Source organism: Leptonotus elevatus, chromosome 1 (genome assembly GCF_054856555.1).
Source record: "Leptonotus elevatus isolate MCC_2025b chromosome 1, RoL_Lele_1.0, whole genome shotgun sequence".
Classification (NCBI taxonomy): Eukaryota; Metazoa; Chordata; class Actinopteri; order Syngnathiformes; family Syngnathidae; genus Leptonotus; species Leptonotus elevatus.
The window spans coordinates 36,115,301-36,135,197 of record NC_141239.1 but is presented as its reverse complement, the minus strand read 5'-3'; the positions used below and the strand labels follow the sequence as shown (position 1 = coordinate 36,135,197).

General features: G+C 39.5%; 4 protein-coding genes and 1 long non-coding RNA gene across 5 annotated transcripts; 2 read left to right on the top strand and 3 right to left on the bottom strand.

Annotated features, from left to right (window-relative positions):
- Positions 1-214: 214 nt before the first annotated feature.
- tmem53 (transmembrane protein 53) lies at positions 215-2,022 on the bottom strand. The gene is made up of 3 exons (XM_086078127.1): positions 1,805-2,022; positions 1,544-1,647; positions 215-1,455 (listed from the first exon to the last, which is right to left on the bottom strand). Exons 1-3 carry the CDS (start codon positions 1,857-1,859, stop codon positions 754-756), a joined length of 861 nt encoding a protein of 286 aa, XP_085934253.1. The 5' UTR covers positions 1,860-2,022; the 3' UTR covers positions 215-753.
- A 528-nt stretch (positions 2,023-2,550) lies between these two features.
- toe1 (target of EGR1, exonuclease) lies at positions 2,551-6,766 on the bottom strand. Its single transcript, XM_086079016.1, has 8 exons — positions 6,394-6,766; positions 6,272-6,312; positions 6,055-6,151; positions 5,761-5,919; positions 5,151-5,264; positions 4,848-4,996; positions 4,562-4,724; positions 2,551-3,355 (listed from the first exon to the last, which is right to left on the bottom strand). Exons 1-8 carry the CDS (start codon positions 6,505-6,507, stop codon positions 2,717-2,719), a joined length of 1,476 nt encoding a protein of 491 aa, XP_085935142.1. The 5' UTR covers positions 6,508-6,766; the 3' UTR covers positions 2,551-2,716.
- Positions 6,767-7,032: 266 nt separating this feature from the next.
- Positions 7,033-11,158, top strand: LOC147181879 (THAP domain-containing protein 1). Its single transcript, XM_086095620.1, has 4 exons — positions 7,033-7,458; positions 7,719-7,878; positions 8,618-8,793; positions 9,252-11,158. Exons 1-4 carry the CDS (start codon positions 7,309-7,311, stop codon positions 9,633-9,635), a joined length of 870 nt encoding a protein of 289 aa, XP_085951746.1. The 5' UTR covers positions 7,033-7,308; the 3' UTR covers positions 9,636-11,158.
- Positions 8,577-12,579, bottom strand: LOC147181878 (uncharacterized). Its single transcript, XR_015097164.1, has 3 exons — positions 12,316-12,579; positions 9,441-9,568; positions 8,577-8,720 (listed from the first exon to the last, which is right to left on the bottom strand). It is a non-coding gene; the product is annotated as an uncharacterized LOC147181878 (long non-coding RNA).
- Positions 12,580-12,618: 39 nt separating this feature from the next.
- On the top strand, positions 12,619-18,010 carry selenop2 (selenoprotein P2). The gene is made up of 5 exons (XM_086095607.1): positions 12,619-12,742; positions 13,830-14,086; positions 14,263-14,475; positions 15,655-15,763; positions 16,874-18,010. The coding sequence occupies exons 2-5, from the start codon at positions 13,860-13,862 to the stop codon at positions 17,204-17,206; spliced, it is 882 nt and encodes a 293-aa protein (XP_085951733.1). The 5' UTR covers positions 12,619-12,742; positions 13,830-13,859; the 3' UTR covers positions 17,207-18,010.
- The last annotated feature ends 1,887 nt before the right edge of the window (positions 18,011-19,897 follow it).

Below are 19,897 nucleotides of genomic sequence, written 5' to 3'. Positions count from 1 at the left end.
CAATGGCAGTGAATGAGTTAATGTGAACACAAACCTATCAGTTATAAGTAGGTGTATGGTCAGTTGTGCCACCGCATTACTTTGAAAAAAATTGGGCGGGGGGGCAACTTAGTTGTCTTTATGTTATAGGTTACAGTAATGCTAGAAAACAATTACAAATTATTAATCTTTGTTATTCTTTTTATATTTTAAAAGATGACATTTGACCAAGGTGATGTGTTGACTTTTTAAATCCACGGTGCATTCATTGTTTAGCAAGTTTCTTTTCACAACAACAATCGTGAATCACATCCATCAACAGTTTCTGGAAGTAACAAACCAAAAGCCTGCTTTTTTTTTTTTTACTCCACATTTAAACTTTACAACACTCTCCAATAAAGTTTTGGGGACTGTTAAACTTGAATGAAAATCACAAATACATGTCAAAGATTACATAATGCAGACGTATGATCTAATATTTATTACAATTAGGTTTTAGAACTACTACCACTATAACTTACAAGGCATCACATATCAAACACATATTAAATGCAATTTATATTATCATTAAGACTTATTTATCCAGTGTGAATCAACTACCTGTTTTATGTGTTATTTAAAAAATAAAAAATAAACGTTTGAGAGGACAGCTTAAACCAATTATGGTACATGTCCGATTAACCAAAACAAACAATGCTCTATATCAAATACCTGTAGAATGTTTCTGGGATCTCAATTTCCATCTTACTGAACATCACTTCCATTTTGCGTGCTTCACTGATCCTGAACCCGGAGCCTCTTTCTTATGTGTGTCCCATCTGTGTCCTTCATACAAGTAATTAGGAAATTGCGGCACTTGAATGTATACTGCTCCGGATATTCCCGGAAATGACTCACATGGATGCTGGAGACAAAATCAAAACTGTCCACTGGAACACCTTTGAGCTTGAGAGTGTCTACAAATAGCCGGACATCTCTTGGCCTGATTACCTGATCAGCTTGAGAGTAGAGGAAGAAATGCGGCCAGGCGGGCGGACTCTCTTGCACTGCGTCATAGTGGTTCTTGTGGACATACTTCGTCAAGGGGTACAGCACGATTCGCAACAGGAAAACAGTCACTGCAAAGAGTGCTAGCAGGAGGTACTTCAAAACAGGACTTATTTTGGGCCCCAAAGTGGCTGCCAGTGCCCGCACTGCCCCCAGGACATTCCCACTACCGGGAGCACTGTCAACAACAGCCCCCATTACACAGAGCGAACTAAACTGTTTGTCCTTGTGCAAAAGCTCTACAATGTATCGATACAGCATAAAGCCACCATTACTGAATATGTGGAAGAAAATGGGGCTCTGCTCCACTTCATAGTCATAGAGGATCTCCAGCAGCTTGAGGGCTGTTTGTCTAAGTTCTTTATATCCAAATGACTCTGAGATAAATACAGTCTTGAGAGGAGCTGTGTAGCGGATTGTGACACATCCCTGTATTGGAAGGGAAAAAAAGATAAGGTAAAGGTGTAAGATAGCTTTAAAACACACACTAAATAAATCACATAATTAAACATTCAACCTGTTCATTGTAGATGGAGCTGTACTTGGTGAGGTGTTTATCTTTGCAGCCTGCCCATCCCAACAATATTACAACAGGCTCTTTTATTCCCTGCCAGTGCCTCTCTAGAAAAGGGGAAGAGATTATTAATTCTTGGTCTCACGTTAGGCATACGTAAAAATAACAAAGCACGCATATAGGAGATAAATTAGCACGTAAGCTAGGCTAAGTCATTGGCGAAACAGTACAGTACAGGTGTCGGGTACAATGAACGATGCTCACCGGTGGTCGCTTCATCTGGAAACACAATATTGTAGTCGATTTCATCATTTTCCATTTTAGTTCGCAGAAGTCAATGTTTAAGTGACTAGAAGATTAGCTACACAGAGAGTAGTTTATTCAACCTTACGAGTATCATAATATATACAGTAGAGTACAGTTTATCTGCGGACTGACACTGAAACTACTGTCAATGTGCAATTGCAACGCTTTCATGCCGGAAGTTCTCTTCAACGGCAGCTTGCGTAAACACTGACAATGTAATGCTGCCCCCTCCTGTACAGGAGGCGGTATTGCTTGATGGAATATATAAAAGCCACAATCTGTACAGTACCTGTTTTGAAAATGCTGCCGTTTAAACATTACAACCATTCGAGTCATTGACGTATTGTTTGTACTATAAGTTTGTGGTAATCGAGTGGTGTTCGTTTTGTCTATTTTGCTCAGCTTAAAAATAGTGCGAGGAGGGAATGAAGCCAAAAGGACTTTACAGGATTCCACTCCAGAATAGCCTGCCAAAATTTTAATTACTGCATATAGTTCATGAGGAAAAAAGAGTGTAAGGCTGCATAACACCATTCTGAAAACTCTGATTCCGTTTCTAAGCCTCTCATCTTCACCACTAAAAACTACAAAAACAATAATTTACAAACAATGATTCCAACATTGTGCTTGTCTTTGTGGGATACATTATGTAGATATGTGCAGCAAAACACAAAATAATATTACCAAAAATACAAACAAACAAGTCAAGAGAACTCAATTGCTTTATTTTCAGCAGGTTGTTTCAATCTAATAATAACAAAAAAGTTTAATAAAAAAAAATGAAAATGATGGTTCAATGAGCATTCCTCATTCTAAAAATAACATGTGTATATTTATAAGCCCCTTTAAGTGTTTGTACTCTCAAACCCTCTACTGCTTTTTCCCCCAAACCATTTCCATCTTCTGCAGATGGGCCTTGGACGACTTGGAGAAGGTGCTCTTGACTATGTTGAGTGGTGCTGTCTTGCCGCTAAGGTAGATTTTATTGAAGGAGGTGGGAAGCCATATCTGCTCCTCTCCACTTGCATCCACTTCTTCCTTTTTCGCCAGGGTGCATGAGTAGGCAAATATGTATCCTGTCATGAAGGCATCAAACCCAGCTCGGTGTGTGCCCGACTCCGCCTTGTTTTCACTTTTTCCGGTGATCATCTCAGTGTTTGTTGATTCTGTGTTGTCCTCACATAATTTGATCTCCTCGCTACCTGTTTTCATCTTTTCGCCTTCGTTCAGTTGAGTGTTTGAATTACTGTCTACCAAATTTGCACTTTCCAAACACTCTGCAGTCACCCCTTCATGACCGTCCTCAGGATTCAATTCCAAATGGGGCATTTTGTTTTGGGGAGCACCTCCTAAATTGGAGGAGTCTTCCTCTACTTCTCCTCTCTTTTTCTTTTTTTGACGCTTCCTCTTTTTTCTCTTGTCATCCTTTGATTGATCATCTTGGAGAATGATAAGGTCAGTGTCGTGGGACAAAGGACACTTGGTGCCTTTTGAACACCAACCAAATGCCTGCCAGACAAACCAATAGGGAAGCATTTAGGACAGGATAGCTGATGACGTGAAAATGTTGAATTTCCTGACAGCAAAAAATTTATAAAAATCATATAGATTATTGACTCATTCACTGCCATTGACAGCTATAGACGTCAAAAATTCATTTGAACTATTTCAAGTAGTTTAAAATTGTTTCCACTTTTGTAGAGTATGAAAACCTAGAATTTTTTTATTGTACATTTTAAACAGACATAAAATGTGTGATTAATTATTAATAATTACAATTTTAAAAAAATTAACAGCCTGACGCGATAAAAAAAAAAGTATGAAAAATTAGGGCCGTCATGTGATTAAATTTTTTAATCGTAATTAATTGCATGACTTCACTAGTTAACTCATGATTAATAATTTTTTTATATCTGTTCTAAATGTACAATAAAAAAAATCTAGGTTTTCATACTCTTGTTAACAAAAGTGGAGAATTTTTTTTTAAACTAATAGAAATAGATCAAATGAATTGTTGACGTCTATAGCAGTCAATGGCAGTGAATGAGTTAATAATGTGGCTACTATTATACGAGTTTATGCACCTTGTGGTGGTGACCAGACATTGTCCTTTATCCTGACTGGTCACTATTTTGAGCTAATAAAAGTTTCCCATATGATGATATATGATTTTTTTTTGTTTTATTTTTTAGCAACTGAATGTCATTTCATACTTGAATATAAAACTTCAATGATGTCACATTGATGTCAAGGATGGGAAGATTGTCCAAAGATGGCAGACCTTTCACTCGTGGTGTCAAAGTCCGGTCCTCGAGGGCCCGAGTCCTGCACGTTTCCCACGTTCAACACAGCTGATTCATATTTAAGCTCATCAGCGAGCTCTGCAGGAGCCTGATAATTATCCTGATTGTTGAATCAGGTGTGTTGGACTAGAGAAACCTCGAAAACATGCAGGCCCTCGAGGACCGGATCTTGACACATGTGCCTTCTTAAACCATTGAGAATCTGGCATTCACTGTACACTGTACACAGTGGTCTGAATCAATCCCACTCTTGACAGAAATAAATATTGGGGCATTTTATAAATTCATCATTGGCTTTGAATGTGGAATTGGAGTATTTAATGTTGTCATATTGAGTACCAGTACATGTTTTTAACTAGAATCTAATTTCATGGGCTAAAATAAATGTGATCAAAGTTGAGGTGAAACGAACCGAAAAGGATTGGCAGATGTCAGCCTGCACCAAATGAGGGGCCCCAATTGGGCAGATTCTGTAGTCCACATAGCGGGACATGGCACCAGCATACTGACAGAATTCCAGGTGGACATGACGACCAGTCCCACCAGAGGCTTCATTTCGACTGTTATCCAACTTACTAGAAGGAGCAGAGAAACATGGACAAGCAGTCAAATAAGCAGAACAATTAGATCATCCTTTCAATTACATTCTCAGAGCAAGATTATATTAGCATTTTATGCAATGCAAGTAAAATACACACCATTTCTTATAGGCGTACTCCAGATATGAGGCACTGAAGCGTAGATCAAATTCTGTGACATATTTAGTGTCAAAGACGCCGGCAGGAAACATCTCAGAGAGGTCGGCTGTGAAGGTGGCTAAACGATCTGGTAGATGTGCATAGAAATTCTTAAAAAAAATAAAAATAAAAAATGTCATTATATCCTGGAAAAAAAAAGTAGCCAAGCAGTTGACAACCAAAACTAGTATTAACAACCTGTTCTGTTTAAGCAGATATTCAATTGATGACAAGAATGGATGAAATTGTGACTGTAAATCCTACCTGGTAGAGAAACGCAATATCAATGAGGCCATTGTGGAGCACCAGGGGTTTTCTTGCACGTAGTAGCTCAGTAAATAAAGCCCGGATATGAACATTGTGGTTGTCTGATCCTCCCTTGCAAACCAGAGAAAGAAGGGAAACCTCAAAACTAGGTTCTGCTCATTTTAGTGTATCGTCCCATACGCAACATTTATCAATAAGGTATCTGATGCGCTATACAACAACATGAGTCCAGTACATGAAGTCTACATGACAAGGACAGGTTCGCTATTTTATTTTCTTACCTTTTTTTTTTAAACCAACAACGTAGTCGTGCAGAATGTTTTAAGAGGGGACAGACATAAAGAAAAGAGAAAATGAAACAGAGAAAAAAAACAGGGAACAACAGCAAAACAAGAACAACAACTTATTCAACAACGATAGGCAGATTATTCAGAAATGTTTGCCAGACACATCCAGAGGAAATATGTGATATGACCCGATGAAAGCAAGTTTCACCACAATTTCAATGAGTATGCTTAGCTCCACAGCATGTATTTTATTGACAGAAAGATGATAGGTGAGAAGAGTTACCTTGTGAAAACTCGACAGGCTCAAATGGGATCATTACCTTATTATTACCCTTGTGATACGGGATCCCTTCTGCGTACTGCTTGTTGAAGTCAAAGCCGTGTTGTACGAGGAACTGGACTGATTGGGGCTCTATGATGTACTCCTCTGAACACAGTAACGTGAGGTTATACACCTGGACCAGGTACGTGTCTTCAGCCTGAATATGAGGAGGACAGATTTGAAAGTTTCAACATAACTAAAGAGATCCATTCAGCTGAGGTTATGCTATTTTACATTTGACATGTATGTCACAAATTCAAAGCAATCAGATAATATGTCATCTTGGGTTCACCTTATTGCTCAACTTCTTGTAGCTGGCAATTCCCAAGGAGAGAATAGAGCGAGAGCGGGCTGCATGGCAAATCGCTTTGTACCTGTCTTCTATAGACCTGAAATAAAATATTCATGACAGTATATTAAAGAAGGCTACAAAACCAAGCTTCCTGTGAATTCCAAGTGAACGTGGGAAGGTTTGGTTAGAATATATATATATTTTTTTTTTTACTCACGCTGCAAGCAATGATGTTCTATTTCCAAGGCCACTCAGCTCCTACAACAACAATTTGCAATAATTAGCGACTATTGATTGAACCTTTTAAGACTACTACCCACGTTACAATCATTCACGTACCGTATCAACTGCGACGAAGGAAGATGTTTTAATGGCCACCACCATAGCAGGCCAAAGTTCTTTGAAATTACCATTGTGTACGTCAATAACAGGAACGACAAATGAGGATGTCATTTTGTCTTTCTCAAAAGCTGCTTACAGTATGCTGACGGACAGCGAAAACGCACGCTGCAGTGTGTCAATTGCACATTTCCTTGCGGTGGCTGAGCAAGATATCAACTGTTTCCATTCTAAGATGCTTTTTGATCATATATATAAAGTAATATATTCATACTGAAATAGCAACTGTTTATGCAGGTATAAGACCACTTTTAATGAGTGCCGACTGAGGGTAGGAATCGGCGACAAGTAAACACGTCCACAACGTGCTCTCACGGGTCCTGGCGTGTCATATGCGTAGGGAGTTGACTATATGCCTGTTTTACCGGCAGCATCTTATTTCCAAATATTATCTAGGATGTAAATATACATTTTAACACACCACAAAAATATCCCATATGTTTTTATTATATATTTTATACTGTTCCTCTCTTAATTTGATGCGTTTCCAGATTTTATTTTTATTTTTTTACTTCAGGCGTTTGATGCGGACGCATAAATGACGTCACATGCCAAACTAGCAAAGCAAAGATCGCCATTTTGGCTCAAACAAAGTCAGAAACATTTAGTGGGATATAAATATTTTGTATTTTTAGGTTTAATATGGTACAAATAATTTGCCGAGCAACCTCGTAAAGTGAGCGAGCTAACATTTAACACATTTTTATTTTTTTTGCTACGATGAAAACCTGCAATTTTATTTCTACAAAGTAATGCTTGCATCTACGGATCTTGAGCTTGCCTGTCAGCAAAACAAAACAAAACAAAACAAAAAAATATATATATATATTGAGGCTGCTGTTTTCCCCGTATGCAATGGGTGGATGCTCGGCTCCTAACTGTTCAAATTCAACCAGCATAGGGAAACAGCTGTATAGATTCCCCAAAGATCCTCTCAGGAAGAAGAAATGGGTTGTGAATTGCCGACGCGAATTTGAACCAACTCAACACTCGAGATTGTGTCAAGTGAGTGCAGTTTCTTTCATTCTGTTGGTGGGGAAAAAAGAAAGAAAGAAAATGACTGAGATATCATGGCCGGTGATTTTATTTAAATAAATAAATCTTATCTCGTGAAGGGTCATCGTCTTTCCCATAAATGTTTCCTGTTGATTAATGTATTATTTATTGTTTTTAGCCAGCTACACTTGTTTTTATTCACTCTTGTAACGTTTTTTTTTAATAATTATTATTCATATGATTTCTGCATAATTGTCTCAATAATCTAGGACCATTTTGAGCAAAGTCAGTTTGAAGAGTTGGCAAAGTCTCCAGCTGGAGGAAAGAAATTGAAGCCCAATGCCATCCCAACTATCTTCAGCGCTGGGGACCCTCCATACCCTGCAGTTACAGCTCCATTCATTATGCTGCCCTTGAAACCTGAGCTTGGTAAATTATACTCTGTCTACAACTTTAAATATTTTATCTTTTGGTCATTGCACACAGTGTGTAGTATATTTCTAACATGTTTTGTCTTATCTGAGAGTGTATTGTGCACTGTAATTGTGTATCTCCTTGTGTTTCAGTGTAAAAATGTTATTGCCTGAAATAAATGAATGGAATAAAACAACTTAGTGTTGGAGAGTGGAAACACTCTCACACCTTCCGATTGACCCTTGCACACTTACCAACTTGCTAAAACAGAATAAATTGGACTCCTGCTATTATTACCAGAAAACTGTGTTTTGAGGTGCCACATAAACTGCATTGTATTGTTTTGATTTAACCGAAACTAACATGGTGTGATTGACTAAATTAAGAAGGAAATTGCCATGGCCACTGTAGCTACAGTATGTTATAATAATACAAAGAGAGGAAATTGGTAAGAAACAAAGGGAAGACTGGATATTTGAGAGGCTATTGACAATGACCGCCCCATTCATTGACTGCACTTCTGCATTGCAGCTACATAACTTTCAAGCTTCCCTTTTCAGCCACAGGTACATAAACATTAGTAAATATCGAAGAAAAATCTTTTGTTTTTGTTTTTTTAATCATGGCGTGAGATGTTACCACGCCGTTTACCTGAGATTCCAATTTAGAATCACAGCACAACGAGTGGCAAACGGTTGACCACCCATGACAACAAGTGACAAGCGATTATAGAGTAGCTGTGTTCTGTCTGTAGTGGAGAAGGAGCTGAATGTTGGCGACCATGGCTACGCTAGACGCACTCCTCTGCTCGGCCTGGAAGAGGACGATGGAGAGAGGACAGCTATGGACCAGCAGCCCTGCACACAATGTTACCTTCTCAAAAAACAGCTGGAGAAAGAGATGCAGCACACCATGAGACTACAAAAGGAGGTGAGAAAGTGCTCCAATCACTGGATAGTTGTACAGTGCATATAAAAAGTCTACACACCTCTGTTTTATTGCCAGGACCTAGGTATTTCATTTTTCTACACCATTAATGTGACCTATAACCTTGCCATCCATTCATTTTGCACACAAAAAAAATCCTTCCAAGAAAGGAAGTAAGAAGTAAACAAGTGGAATTGTGGTTGCACAAGTATACACACCCTCATAACTGGTGGCAATTATGTGCTGACTGATCTAAGATGAATATGAATAATATAATTCTGAACACAACCTTATCTGCAGTAATAAAAGGGTGTGCACACTTCTGCAACCAGATTATAGCAGGGGTTTTTTCTCCCAATTGAGAGGTGAGCGTTGTAGGTCACATTATTGGCAATAACGACCGTAATGAAGACAAGTGTGTTTTTTTACAGTTTTATTGCCTATTGCTTTGTGTACGTCAGGCAGACGAGATGAAGAAACGACTCTACAGGCTCGACCGGATTGAGAAGGGACTCCAGAACTTTCTGTATGAGGACCAGATCCGTGCTCTGTCTCTGACCAAGCGGTCTCGCCGAGCCGTCTGGTCTCCGGAGACTATCCTGAAGGCCAGAAAGATTCGAAGCGCAGTGGGCACCAAAGGTTACGAGTACCTGAGAGAGCTGGGGTACCCGTTACCCTCCTACCGGACTCTTTGTAACCGCCTGGAAACCAAGATCATGGTAACGACTGACATGAGCTGTGAGGAACTGGCAGAGCTGGGCCTTGGACTCGTGGCCACCTGCGATAGCCCAACAGAAGATGTTGGCGACAATGATGAGGAAGACCTTCTTGGTGTCTTGTCCTGATCTGTGCTGTTTGCTTGAGATGCAGGAGCATGCAGTTAACACAGGTTTATGCAAAAGAGGGCACTGAGAAAATTCATATGCATCAGAATGACCCATGTGAACACTAGCAGACCAAACACAAACTACGTTTGTTTTTGTTTTGTTTGTTTCCGTGTCACGACCAATAGAATTTATTTAACAGACCACAATAATGCAGAAATTGAATCTGATTATTATTGTGTCAGGCAGTAAGAAAAAAAAAAGTTTTTTTTTTAATCCTGCATAAGCATGTTGCATGGGTAAAATATTATGATACTTCTATGTACATTAATTAGTATGCCTCTATATTTTTTTGGGGGGTGGGGGGTATACGAAATACAAAGCTTAATGATAAAGTGTAGCACCAAAAACTATACTCAAGAACAACATATGAACACGGGTAAGCTCTGACTTAAAATAATGTTGGCATTACAGCAATTACTGTACAGCACACAAGACTAAAGACTTAAAAGTGCAAGAGATGATGTGTATACTTGTACTGTACCATAAGTTCCATAAATACAGGGACACTGACACAGTTCTCATCTTTTTGGCTCTTAAGCATCACAACAATCGATTTCAAATGAAACCAAGATCTAATTTGAGGATAGTTACGTACATTCAAATCAGGTGAACCAGTTACAACATTTTGTATGCACCTCCCACTTTTAAGGGACCAAAGTTATCATAGCCAGGTGTGTGTTATTCCCTCATTATCCCATTTAGGAGGAACAGTAAAAAGGTCAGGAGTTCATTTCAAGTGTGCTGTTTGCATTTGGAATTTGATGCCATCAACTCTCAATATCACATCCACAGCTGTCACTATCAGCGATTCAAAGCCAGCATTACTGTCGGCTTGAAACAAAAAAACATAAAAAATATATATATGGCCAAAAAACAAACAAACATCAGGATCGGCCAAATCGCCTGTTTCAAGTTAGTTGTCGGCTCTGTGTGCCAAAGAAGATCATCAAGAGACGACTTAAGAATGAATACATCACCAAGGTCTAAACTATTGGTGAGCCTCAAAAACAGGAAAGTCAGATTAGAGTTGGACAAATAATTATGAAAACAATACACGCATAACTGTTCGAGAATGACATTCAATGCGTCTAACTACTGTAGATCAACTTGTATCAGAGTGATGGGAAGAGAAGGCTATGGAGAAGGAAAGAAAGCACATTATCCATAAGGTCACCTCATAAGTCAAGCACGGTGTCATGGTGTGGGCATGTATGAAGCAAAAAAAATGAAGGAAACATTTGTCAACAACAAGCACGTTATAATTTCTACACTGTTCACCTAGTTTGGATGCGAATACCCTCACCCTAACGTTGACAGTCTGCAGCTAAAACGCATCTTGACTTTCATTTCAGATCCAGTGGTGGTCTTGAGAGACAAAAAGATGAGAATTGTCAATCTGCATGGACCCAAGTATAAGAGCAAATGAAATGTAGAAGCAATTTGTTTGCCACAAAATAAACATTGCCATGAGTTTTAACATACGTTTGTTCACCTTTTTAACTCATTCACTGCCATTGACGGCTATAAACGTCAAAAATTCATTTGAACTGTTTAATTTAGTTAAAAATGTTTTCCCACTTTTGTTAAGAGTATGAAAACCTATCATTTGTTTATTGTACATTTAGAACAGATACAATTGTGGATTAATCATGAGTGAAGTCATGCGATTAATTGCGCTAATTTTTTTTATAATTAATTGCGATAAAAAAAAATATTGCCTGACGCCCGTTTTTAATAATCTTTTTTTTTTTTAATTCATTCACTGCCATTGACGGCTATAAACGTCAAAAATAAATTTTAACAATTTCTATGTATGAGTATGAAAACCTAGAATTTGTTTTTAATTGTACATTTAGAACAGATATAACATTTGTGATTAATCGTGAGTTAACTAGTGAAGTCATGCGATTAATTACAATAAAAAAAATTAATTGCCTGTCGCCCCTAATTTTAAATAATCTTTTTTTTTTTATATAATGAATTTATAGCAGTGAATGAGTTAAGTAGCCTATACTCAACTTTGCAGTGAGTTGTCGTGCCCACTATAACTAGCACAGAGGCTCTCGGATATCCAGCATGCAAGCATTATGACAAAAATACATTGGATATCATAAATTGTTCTGTAGCGAATAGCACATCTTATTTTGTTTTTGTAGTTTGCTACTTGAGCGGAACTGCAGACAAGCATGATGATGACAAGGAAGTCTGACGATAACAATCAGTTGGATAAATGTGTTAAATGATATAATGCAGGTTTGGTGCTACAAAAAAAAACAACTTTTCACAGGGTTTGTCGTTTTGATCTTCTGACATTGATTGTCATTGATTTTGGCCTCTTGCTTTGTTCCAAAGATCACATTGTGTGAGGTTTGAGTCACATGGAGTTTGCCTCAACCTCCGCACAGTCACAGTCCAAAGTTGGATTTGCGCGCAATCATGTAGAGCAGTGGTTGTTTTTAACTGTTGTCACCCTGGGACCCACATTTTACTTTTGTTGCATAGTCAGTTTTATAGATGACGTTAAGAACAATAAAGAACATTTTTGTTTAAAAATAGCCTCTATAACAACACATGTACGGTGTATTTTTAAAAGTTGTTTAAAATGAGTTTGATGTATCGCCAAAAGCATATCACTCACCTTGACGTCCACTAACCAGAACTGCACGATGCTTGTACCAAGTACTACGCATGTGCTATCCCTGCAGGTCCTGCCCAAAATTATAAATGGGGATAATCAAGCCATCCATTAGTAAAGTTGTGTGGATTTTGGGGCGGAATGAGGTGGGGTGATGCCACCATCACATAATCATACAGGTGTGAACGAGAATTTTTTGTTTTGAAGTTTTACTGTACACAGGCTACTTTTAAACTTGTATGAAAGTTAAGAAAAAGGCATGGACCTTGGACTATCTAAAACACTTTAGCTACACACGTGTTACACTGTTTGTGGACAGTGTTTTACTCCACCTCTTTGTTTGAATTGGGGGAAGAGTCCAGCCCAGAAGCTTCAAAAACAGTGGAGGTCTAGGTATCTCTTTAGGCCAAAAGGACAGAAAGGAACAAAGGTGAGTAGTTATGGTTGGGACTTTAAAAATTATATATTAGATTTATTTTGTAAATGTCAATTCTACTGTTCATTATATTGATGTGCAGTAATATTTTATTATTACAGTGGAATCTCGGAGTTTGAACGTCTCGGAACTCGTACCAATCGGATTTCAACCAAAAAATCGGAGTAAAAAATGCCTCGGAGTTCGAACAGCCAAGCAAAGCAAGCTAAGCCGAACGTACCTTGAAAACGGGTAGCCGAGTGAAGCCGAGCAATGCCAAATATTCATGTTGCGGTAGTTGAGACGATGAACTGTTTATTTCAGATCGTGAATACTCCCGGAGGTGCCCCATACTCGCGAGTGCATTTTGATTTTTCCACGACAATTTTCTTCGCTACAGGCCCAAAGAAAGACAATAGTGCCAGTGGCAGCAAGGAAAAACTTACAGTGCTACGAACAACAGTGGAATTAGGAATGAGATCATTGCGCCGTTATAACTACCGTGACTATTTCTGTAAAAAAGAAAAGATTATTAAAAAATTAGGGCGTAATTTTTTCCGTAATTAATCGCATGACTTCACTAGTTAACTCAAAATTAATCACAAATTTTATATCTAATCTAAATGTACAATATTTTTGTTAACAAAAGTGGGGGGGAAATGCTAAACTAATAGAAATAGTTCAAATGAATTTTTGACATCTATAGCCGTCAATGGCAGTGAATGAGTTAAAATAGGAATTTTCTGTTTTGGAGCTTGGGAACGGATTAATTGTATTTCCTATGGGAAAAAAAAATTCGGAGGTCGAACAATTCGGACTTTGAACACTTTGCAGGAACGAATTATGTTCAAATTTCGAGGTACCACTGTATTATTATTATTATTATTATTATTATTAATAATAATAATAATAATAATAATATTATTATTATTATTATTATTATTATTGTGACTGTTCAAAATATTAAATCATGTTGCTGTCCATTGCAGTTTATCAACCAAATGCATGATTTCAGCTACTGTTGATGATACGTTTACGGTTAAGTACACGTACAATATGCTGCAAATTAGTCTAACATGTATGAATGAATGTCCTTTCTCAGGTGGGTCTGTTTCAACAGCCAGGGAGGACAATGTTCTCTCACCTGTTGATATGGACATGTGCGGCTTTGCCAGGTCTGCTGGTGGCCTCACGAGCCAGTCTATTGGTCGAGGGGGGGGACGCAGGTACCAGGATCTGTAAGCCTGCCCCCTACTGGGACATCAAAGGACAGGCGCCCATGCAGGCATTGCGAGGAAGCGTGGTGGTGGTGGCACTACTGAAGGCTAGCTGACAGTTTTGTCTCACTCAGGCCTCCAAGTAAGAAAACCAAATGATATTCAATATGATTTACTTTAAAAGTAGTGGTGGTAAGATTGATTGATGGATAACAACATCATCTCATGGTGATGAAAATCTGATAAAATATCATTTATTGTCCACAAACATCAGACTCCTAATGAATGACCATGTCATTCTTCTGTGTCTATCTTTAGAATCAAAGGCCTGCGTGACAAGCTGAACCGCAGCAACCTGACAGAGGTTTCCTTCATGATAGTTAATGAGCGAGATCCTCTTTCCAGAGCAATGTACTGGGAGCTGAAGAGAAAAGCTCCTCCTGAAGTTCCAGTTTACCAGCAGACTCCCTTTCAAAATGACGTGTGGGAGGTGCTGGAGGGTGACAAAGATGACTTCTTAATCTATGACAGGTAACTCAGCCTCCTCTTATAGAAATAACAGGACACTCTTTTCCACCAGATTACTCGATTAAAAACACATTCATTCATTCACTGCCATTGATGACTATAGACGTAAAAAAAAAAATTTTTAAACTATTTCTATTAGTTTAACATTTTTTCCCACTTTTTGTTAATTTCTTTTCTTAATCTTTTCTTCTTTTTTTAAAAAGAAAAAAGAAGAAAAGATTATTAAAAATTAGGGGCGTCAGTCAATTCAATTTTTTATTGTAATTAATCGCATGACTTCACTAGTTATTTTTATTGTTTTAAAAAAAGAGAAGAAAAGATTATTAAAAATTAGGGGCGTCAGTCAATTCAATTTTTTATTGTAATTAATCGCATGACTTCACTAGTTATTTTTATTGTTTTAAAAAAAGAAAAGAAAAGATTATCAAAAATGAGGGGCGTCAGGAGATTAAAATTTGTAATCGTAATTAATCGCATGACTTCACCAGTTAACTCACGATTAATCACAAATATTATATCTGTTCTAAATGTACAATAAAACAAAATGTCTAGGTTTTCATACTCTTGTTAACAAAAGTGGAAAATAAACTAATATAAATAATTCAAATGAATGTTTGACGTCTATAGCCGTCAATGGCAGTGAATGAGTTAAAGGGGAAGTCAACCTTAAACATTTCTTGACAATTTTATGTCATATGTGATCTCACCAGTCTAAACATGACATTCTGATGAATATTACATTGGTGGAATATGAGCTATGCAGCAAAATCCATCCATTTCAGGGGGCGGCCATTTTGCCATTTGCTGTCAACTGGAATATGACATCACAGTTGCTCAGTGCCCAGGCAACGACCAACCACAGCTCACCTGTTTTTTGAAGCTGAGCTGTGATTGGTTGTTACCTGAAACCTGAGCAACTGTGATGCCATTTTCACATATGCAGCAAGTGGCAAAATGGCCGCCTTCTGGTATTGATAAAAACTGCTGGTTTTGCTGCTTAACTCATATTCCACTAACGCAATATTAACAATACCGTATTTAGACTAGTGGGGCTGCATAGAACATATTATTGTCAAGAATTATTATTTGTTTGGTTGACTTCCCAGTTAAATATTCTTACGCAGTGCTTGGCTTCCCAACGGTGGGCAAGGTCATTCTTTTGTCTTCTGATGTCCTGTGCAGGTGTGGTCTACTCACATTCCATATAGTGCTTCCATACAGCTTCCTGCACTACCCCTATGTTGAGGCTGCCATCAGAGCCACGTATCATAAAAACATCTGCAACTGCTCTGTGAGTAATCGCATGTACATAAATGTGGAATTTGTTGCACACTAAATACAATGCATTCTTTCAGTGTCATATTGAAGTTAGTTTAAATATTTTAGTTGTGGTATCAGTGTCATAAATTAAACCTGCCGGCTTCAAAATTCTGGTCCTCCCCTGAATGATTTCTTTGCTGCTTTGGCAATAAGCTTTTAACGGGCTGTAGAAATTCTCCATCTCCTCATCTGTATGTTCTGACGTGGGTTCATGTGATAGTCACATTTTTAGGTCTGGCAGGAATATGAATACTTATCACCCTGCTACTGAAAGCTCAACATTCCATCACTGATCTTGTACTGTCTTTGTGTACCATACGCACTACTGTCTTTCTCACCAATGTGCCAGATTTTGTGTCCCTCATCAGTTGTTTGTTCTCTTTTACTGAGCCATCTGACTTCTACGAGGTCAACCGCATTCCACTTGTATCTTTCCATCTCGTGTGTGAGTTCTTTCAGCTTTCCACTCGGAATGTAGTGTACAGACATTCCAGGTACCGACTGCAATAGCTTCATGAAGTAGCCTAATTTTGTGTTTTCCACTAGCATATAGGGTGACCATACGTCCCGGGATGATCGAGACAGCCCGAGTTTCGAGTCTTGAGGCCCCGAGTCCCGATGGAACTATATCCTGCTTTTATGTCTAAGAATCATGGGAAATGTAGTCCAACGATCCTAATACTGCAGTCACGGTGTTGGACCCAACACAAGCTGAGCTTTCTAGCGTCATATTTTGTTACAATTTGGGACTGGCGTGAGGTGAACGGCACAGCCAGCTAAGCTTCCAGTAGTTTGGAGTGCATCGACTTGTTTAGAGCTATTGAACTGTCAACCAAGATAGCATTTAGCATTAGCTAATGTAATAACATGACAAGGTTACCCCCAGGTGACAAGTATGGTTCGATGCATGTAATCTGTCATTCGCACGAACCCCCCCAAACACACACACACACACACACACACACACACACACACACACTTCAGCCTTTGGTCATCTTATTTTTCAGAACACCAAAATATGACAGACCAGTTAGTCCAATAATCCAATAGATCAATAGTTTTGTTTTTTTATCTTCCCCAGGCTAACTTTACAACAGTGAATGGCACCGTCACAAACAATGATACGATGCCGATTAACGTCAACAATACCATAACATCACCCAAACAACTAGTGGATGCAGAAGATTCCGAAATGACAGGGACGACTAAAAAGGTACATATCAACCACCATCATGATCATCATCATCATCATCATCTTCCTCACGGTCACCGGAATCAGTCACAGCCTCAGCAGGACCAAAATAGAACTCGAAGCCTCAGCCATCACCATCAACAACACCATCATCATCATCATCATCACTTTCACTCTCATCAGCCATCGAACCACAGTCTTCATACTTTAAATGATCATTAGGATAACAATTTAGTTCACATTTGTTTTGGTTGGGTTTGATTATTGATCATATATCTTCAGTAATTATAGCAAAATATAGGGAATATTAATCTTCTTGGTTAATGTGAAGCATTAAACAGATTGTGTTGTCTCTGCTCGTATCTTCGCCCATTGCTTGGAAACAGTTGCTTCCATTCTTCCTGTGTGCTCCTATTAATGAAGTCTACAGTCTAGAACCTGGCTACAGGAAGCTGCAGATGGATGTTTGAGGAGAAGCGCTTTGGACTGGCAGCTGCTGTTTCTCAGACAGAACCACAGGATGCGGTGCACTGATGCTGAGCGTACCTCAGTCTAATGTTTTAAACTTCTGTCATGTACTTCATTAGTTTGAAATTATACTTAAGTAGGCTAATGCTGACATTTAGTTTTATAACACACAAGACAGTTGCAATGTTTTTGGTGTGGTACTCCTCTTAGTTATTGCATTGGGGTTGCACATCCTTAACAGAACGTGAGGGAGGAAATTATGTGTTTTAATTTTTATGAGACTTATTCATTTCGAGTTTCTGAGGGAAGTTTAGATTAGATGTTATAACTCAGGTGCAGCACAAAAATTAAAATGCATTCATGTCATTATTTGGGTTATGCACATTCTACTTAACCTGTGTTCTTGGTGAACTGATATGTTAGTTTTCTGTCACTGTTTTTGTCATTTATACCTGCATACCTTGATTATGTTTTTTCTTCTTTCAAGAATCTCATTGTATATGAAACCTTAAGATTGTGATCATTCAATTAAAAGTGAATCTTTACAATGCCTAAAAATTGTTAGACTACGGTTTCAAAATTATTTTCAGCTCAAGATCATAAAAAAAAAGTATATTGCCAAAGTCTTGATATACACATACTGTATACTAAATTGATTGTGACGGTGTGGTCAATGGCAATGACCCAGATGCAGAATCGTGAACAAAAGTTGATTGAGCACAAACAAACAAACAAAATGCACCTTCTCAGAGAAAAACTCTTCTTGCAAAAGGTTAAAAACACAAAATCACCACGAGGGAAAAATCAACATAAATCTCAACTCGAGAAACAGGCTGGAGAGCAACTGGAAAGCAGGGTTGAATGATCTTGGGACAAAAATCATCTGGCACAGGAGGAGCGTTTGGAGCCGGCTTAAGAAGCCGGCTGATTGCTGATGTCATGCAGATGTGCAGAACAAGCCGTGCTCTGCAGCAGCTCTGCCACGCCCTCTCACACTGCCCTGGTAAATAGAGAAAGGTGTTGGTCAATATTGCAATCAAAATAGACACAAATCACAACCACAACAGTACCCCCCACCTAACAAGCATCTCCTGGCATCCTACCCGGCTTACCCGGAAACCTAGCATAAAAGTCCCGCAGCAGCTGAGGGAGCGGGATATCCAGGAACGCTCCTCGGGACCGTAACCCTCGCCTGCGGACGTCCAGAATCCGCTCCACAGTGTAAGCGGAGATGGAGCAGGAGGTTGGAGAGGGCTCTCCAGTGAAACACCGGATGGACCTTGAGTGAGGAGGGAAGGCTGAGGGGGACGGCACTGGGGTTTATGATTTTGGACACTGGGTAAGGACCAATAAACTTGGGGGACATCTTGCGTGCATCTGTTTGCAAAGGAAGATCGCGTGTTGAGTGCCAAACTTGTTGTCCGACCTTTTAGTCAGGAGCTGGCATTCGGTGGCGGTCCGCCAGCCGTCAGTTGCGTTCCATCCGACCAAGAGCAGTTTGAGTTTTCCGCCACACTCTCCTGAATCTGAGGAATTGGGCTCTGACAGATGGTACCGCTGCATCTGACTCCTGCGTGGGTAACATGGGGGGGTTGGAAACCAAAGTTGACCCGGTGGTGGGAGCGATGTGATGACTTGTGCTGGGAACAGATTGTACACGCAGCAACAAAAGTCCGGGTATCCGCTTTCATAGAAGGCCACCAGAAGAGCTGCTGCACAAGGGCAAGGGTGCGGTGAACTCCTGGGTGGCAGGCAATTCGAGAAGCGTGACCCCAAGTGAGCACCGACGATCTGACTTTCTCAGGAACGAACAGCCGGCCAGGGGGACAACCATCAGGTGTTGGCAGGCTCCAGAGAGCCTCTTGTACTTCCTGCTCCACTTGCCATTTCAACGCCCCCACCACGCAGCCAGGAGTGAGGATGGTCTACTCGGGGGTGTCACCCCCCTGCAGGGGGAACTGTCGGGAGAGAGCGCCCGGCTTGACATTCCTTGAGCCAGGGCGATAGGTGAGGGTGAACCGGAAACGACCCAGGAAGAGTGCCCAGCGGGCTTGACGCGAGTTAAGTCGCCGGGCAGTGCAGAAGTATGACAAGTTCTTGTGGTCTTTCCAGATGATGAAAGGCTGCACTGCCCCCTCCAAACAGTGCCGCCATTCCTGCAGAGCCAACACTACCGCCAGTAGCTCCCGTTCCCCACATCGTAGTTTTGTTCCGCAGGGGTCAGTCAACGGGAAAAGTAAGAAATTCACAGAATCCACATGAAAGTCACATTTCTCAGCTTTCACATATAGTTTGTTTTCCATGAGTCTATGTAAAACATCAAGAAAGACAAAAACAACCCTGTTTAAGAGATCTAAGAACATAATTTACAAGCGCTTGGAAAACGGCGGGAGCATTGGTCAAACCAAAAGGCATTATCAGGTATTCAAAATCTTCTAAGTCTGT

What these genes read in the sequence shown, in the direction of transcription:
- tmem53 (XM_086078127.1), bottom strand. Translation starts at nt 1,859, where the DNA reads ATGGAAAATGATGAAATCGACTACAATATTGTGTTTCCAGATGAAGCG. An exon ending in TCCAGATGAAGCGACCACCG is followed by an intron (nt 1,648 to 1,804) that starts GTGAGCATCGTT and finishes CCCCTTTTCTAG; the next exon opens with AGAGGCACTGGCAGGGAATA. An exon ending in GCTCCATCTACAATGAACAG is followed by an intron (nt 1,456 to 1,543) that starts GTTGAATGTTTA and finishes CTTCCAATACAG; the next exon opens with GGATGTGTCACAATCCGCTA.
- toe1 (XM_086079016.1), bottom strand. Translation starts at nt 6,507, where the DNA reads ATGACATCCTCATTTGTCGTTCCTGTTATTGACGTACACAATGGTAAT. An exon ending in AGAACATCATTGCTTGCAGC is followed by an intron (nt 6,152 to 6,271) that starts GTGAGTAAAAAA and finishes ATTTTATTTCAG; the next exon opens with GTCTATAGAAGACAGGTACA. An exon ending in GAGTACGCCTATAAGAAATG is followed by an intron (nt 4,725 to 4,847) that starts GTGTGTATTTTA and finishes TGCTCCTTCTAG; the next exon opens with TAAGTTGGATAACAGTCGAA.
- LOC147181879 (XM_086095620.1), top strand. Translation starts at nt 7,309, where the DNA reads ATGGGTGGATGCTCGGCTCCTAACTGTTCAAATTCAACCAGCATAGGG. An exon ending in GCCCTTGAAACCTGAGCTTG is followed by an intron (nt 7,879 to 8,617) that starts GTAAATTATACT and finishes TTCTGTCTGTAG; the next exon opens with TGGAGAAGGAGCTGAATGTT. An exon ending in CCATGAGACTACAAAAGGAG is followed by an intron (nt 8,794 to 9,251) that starts GTGAGAAAGTGC and finishes TGTGTACGTCAG; the next exon opens with GCAGACGAGATGAAGAAACG.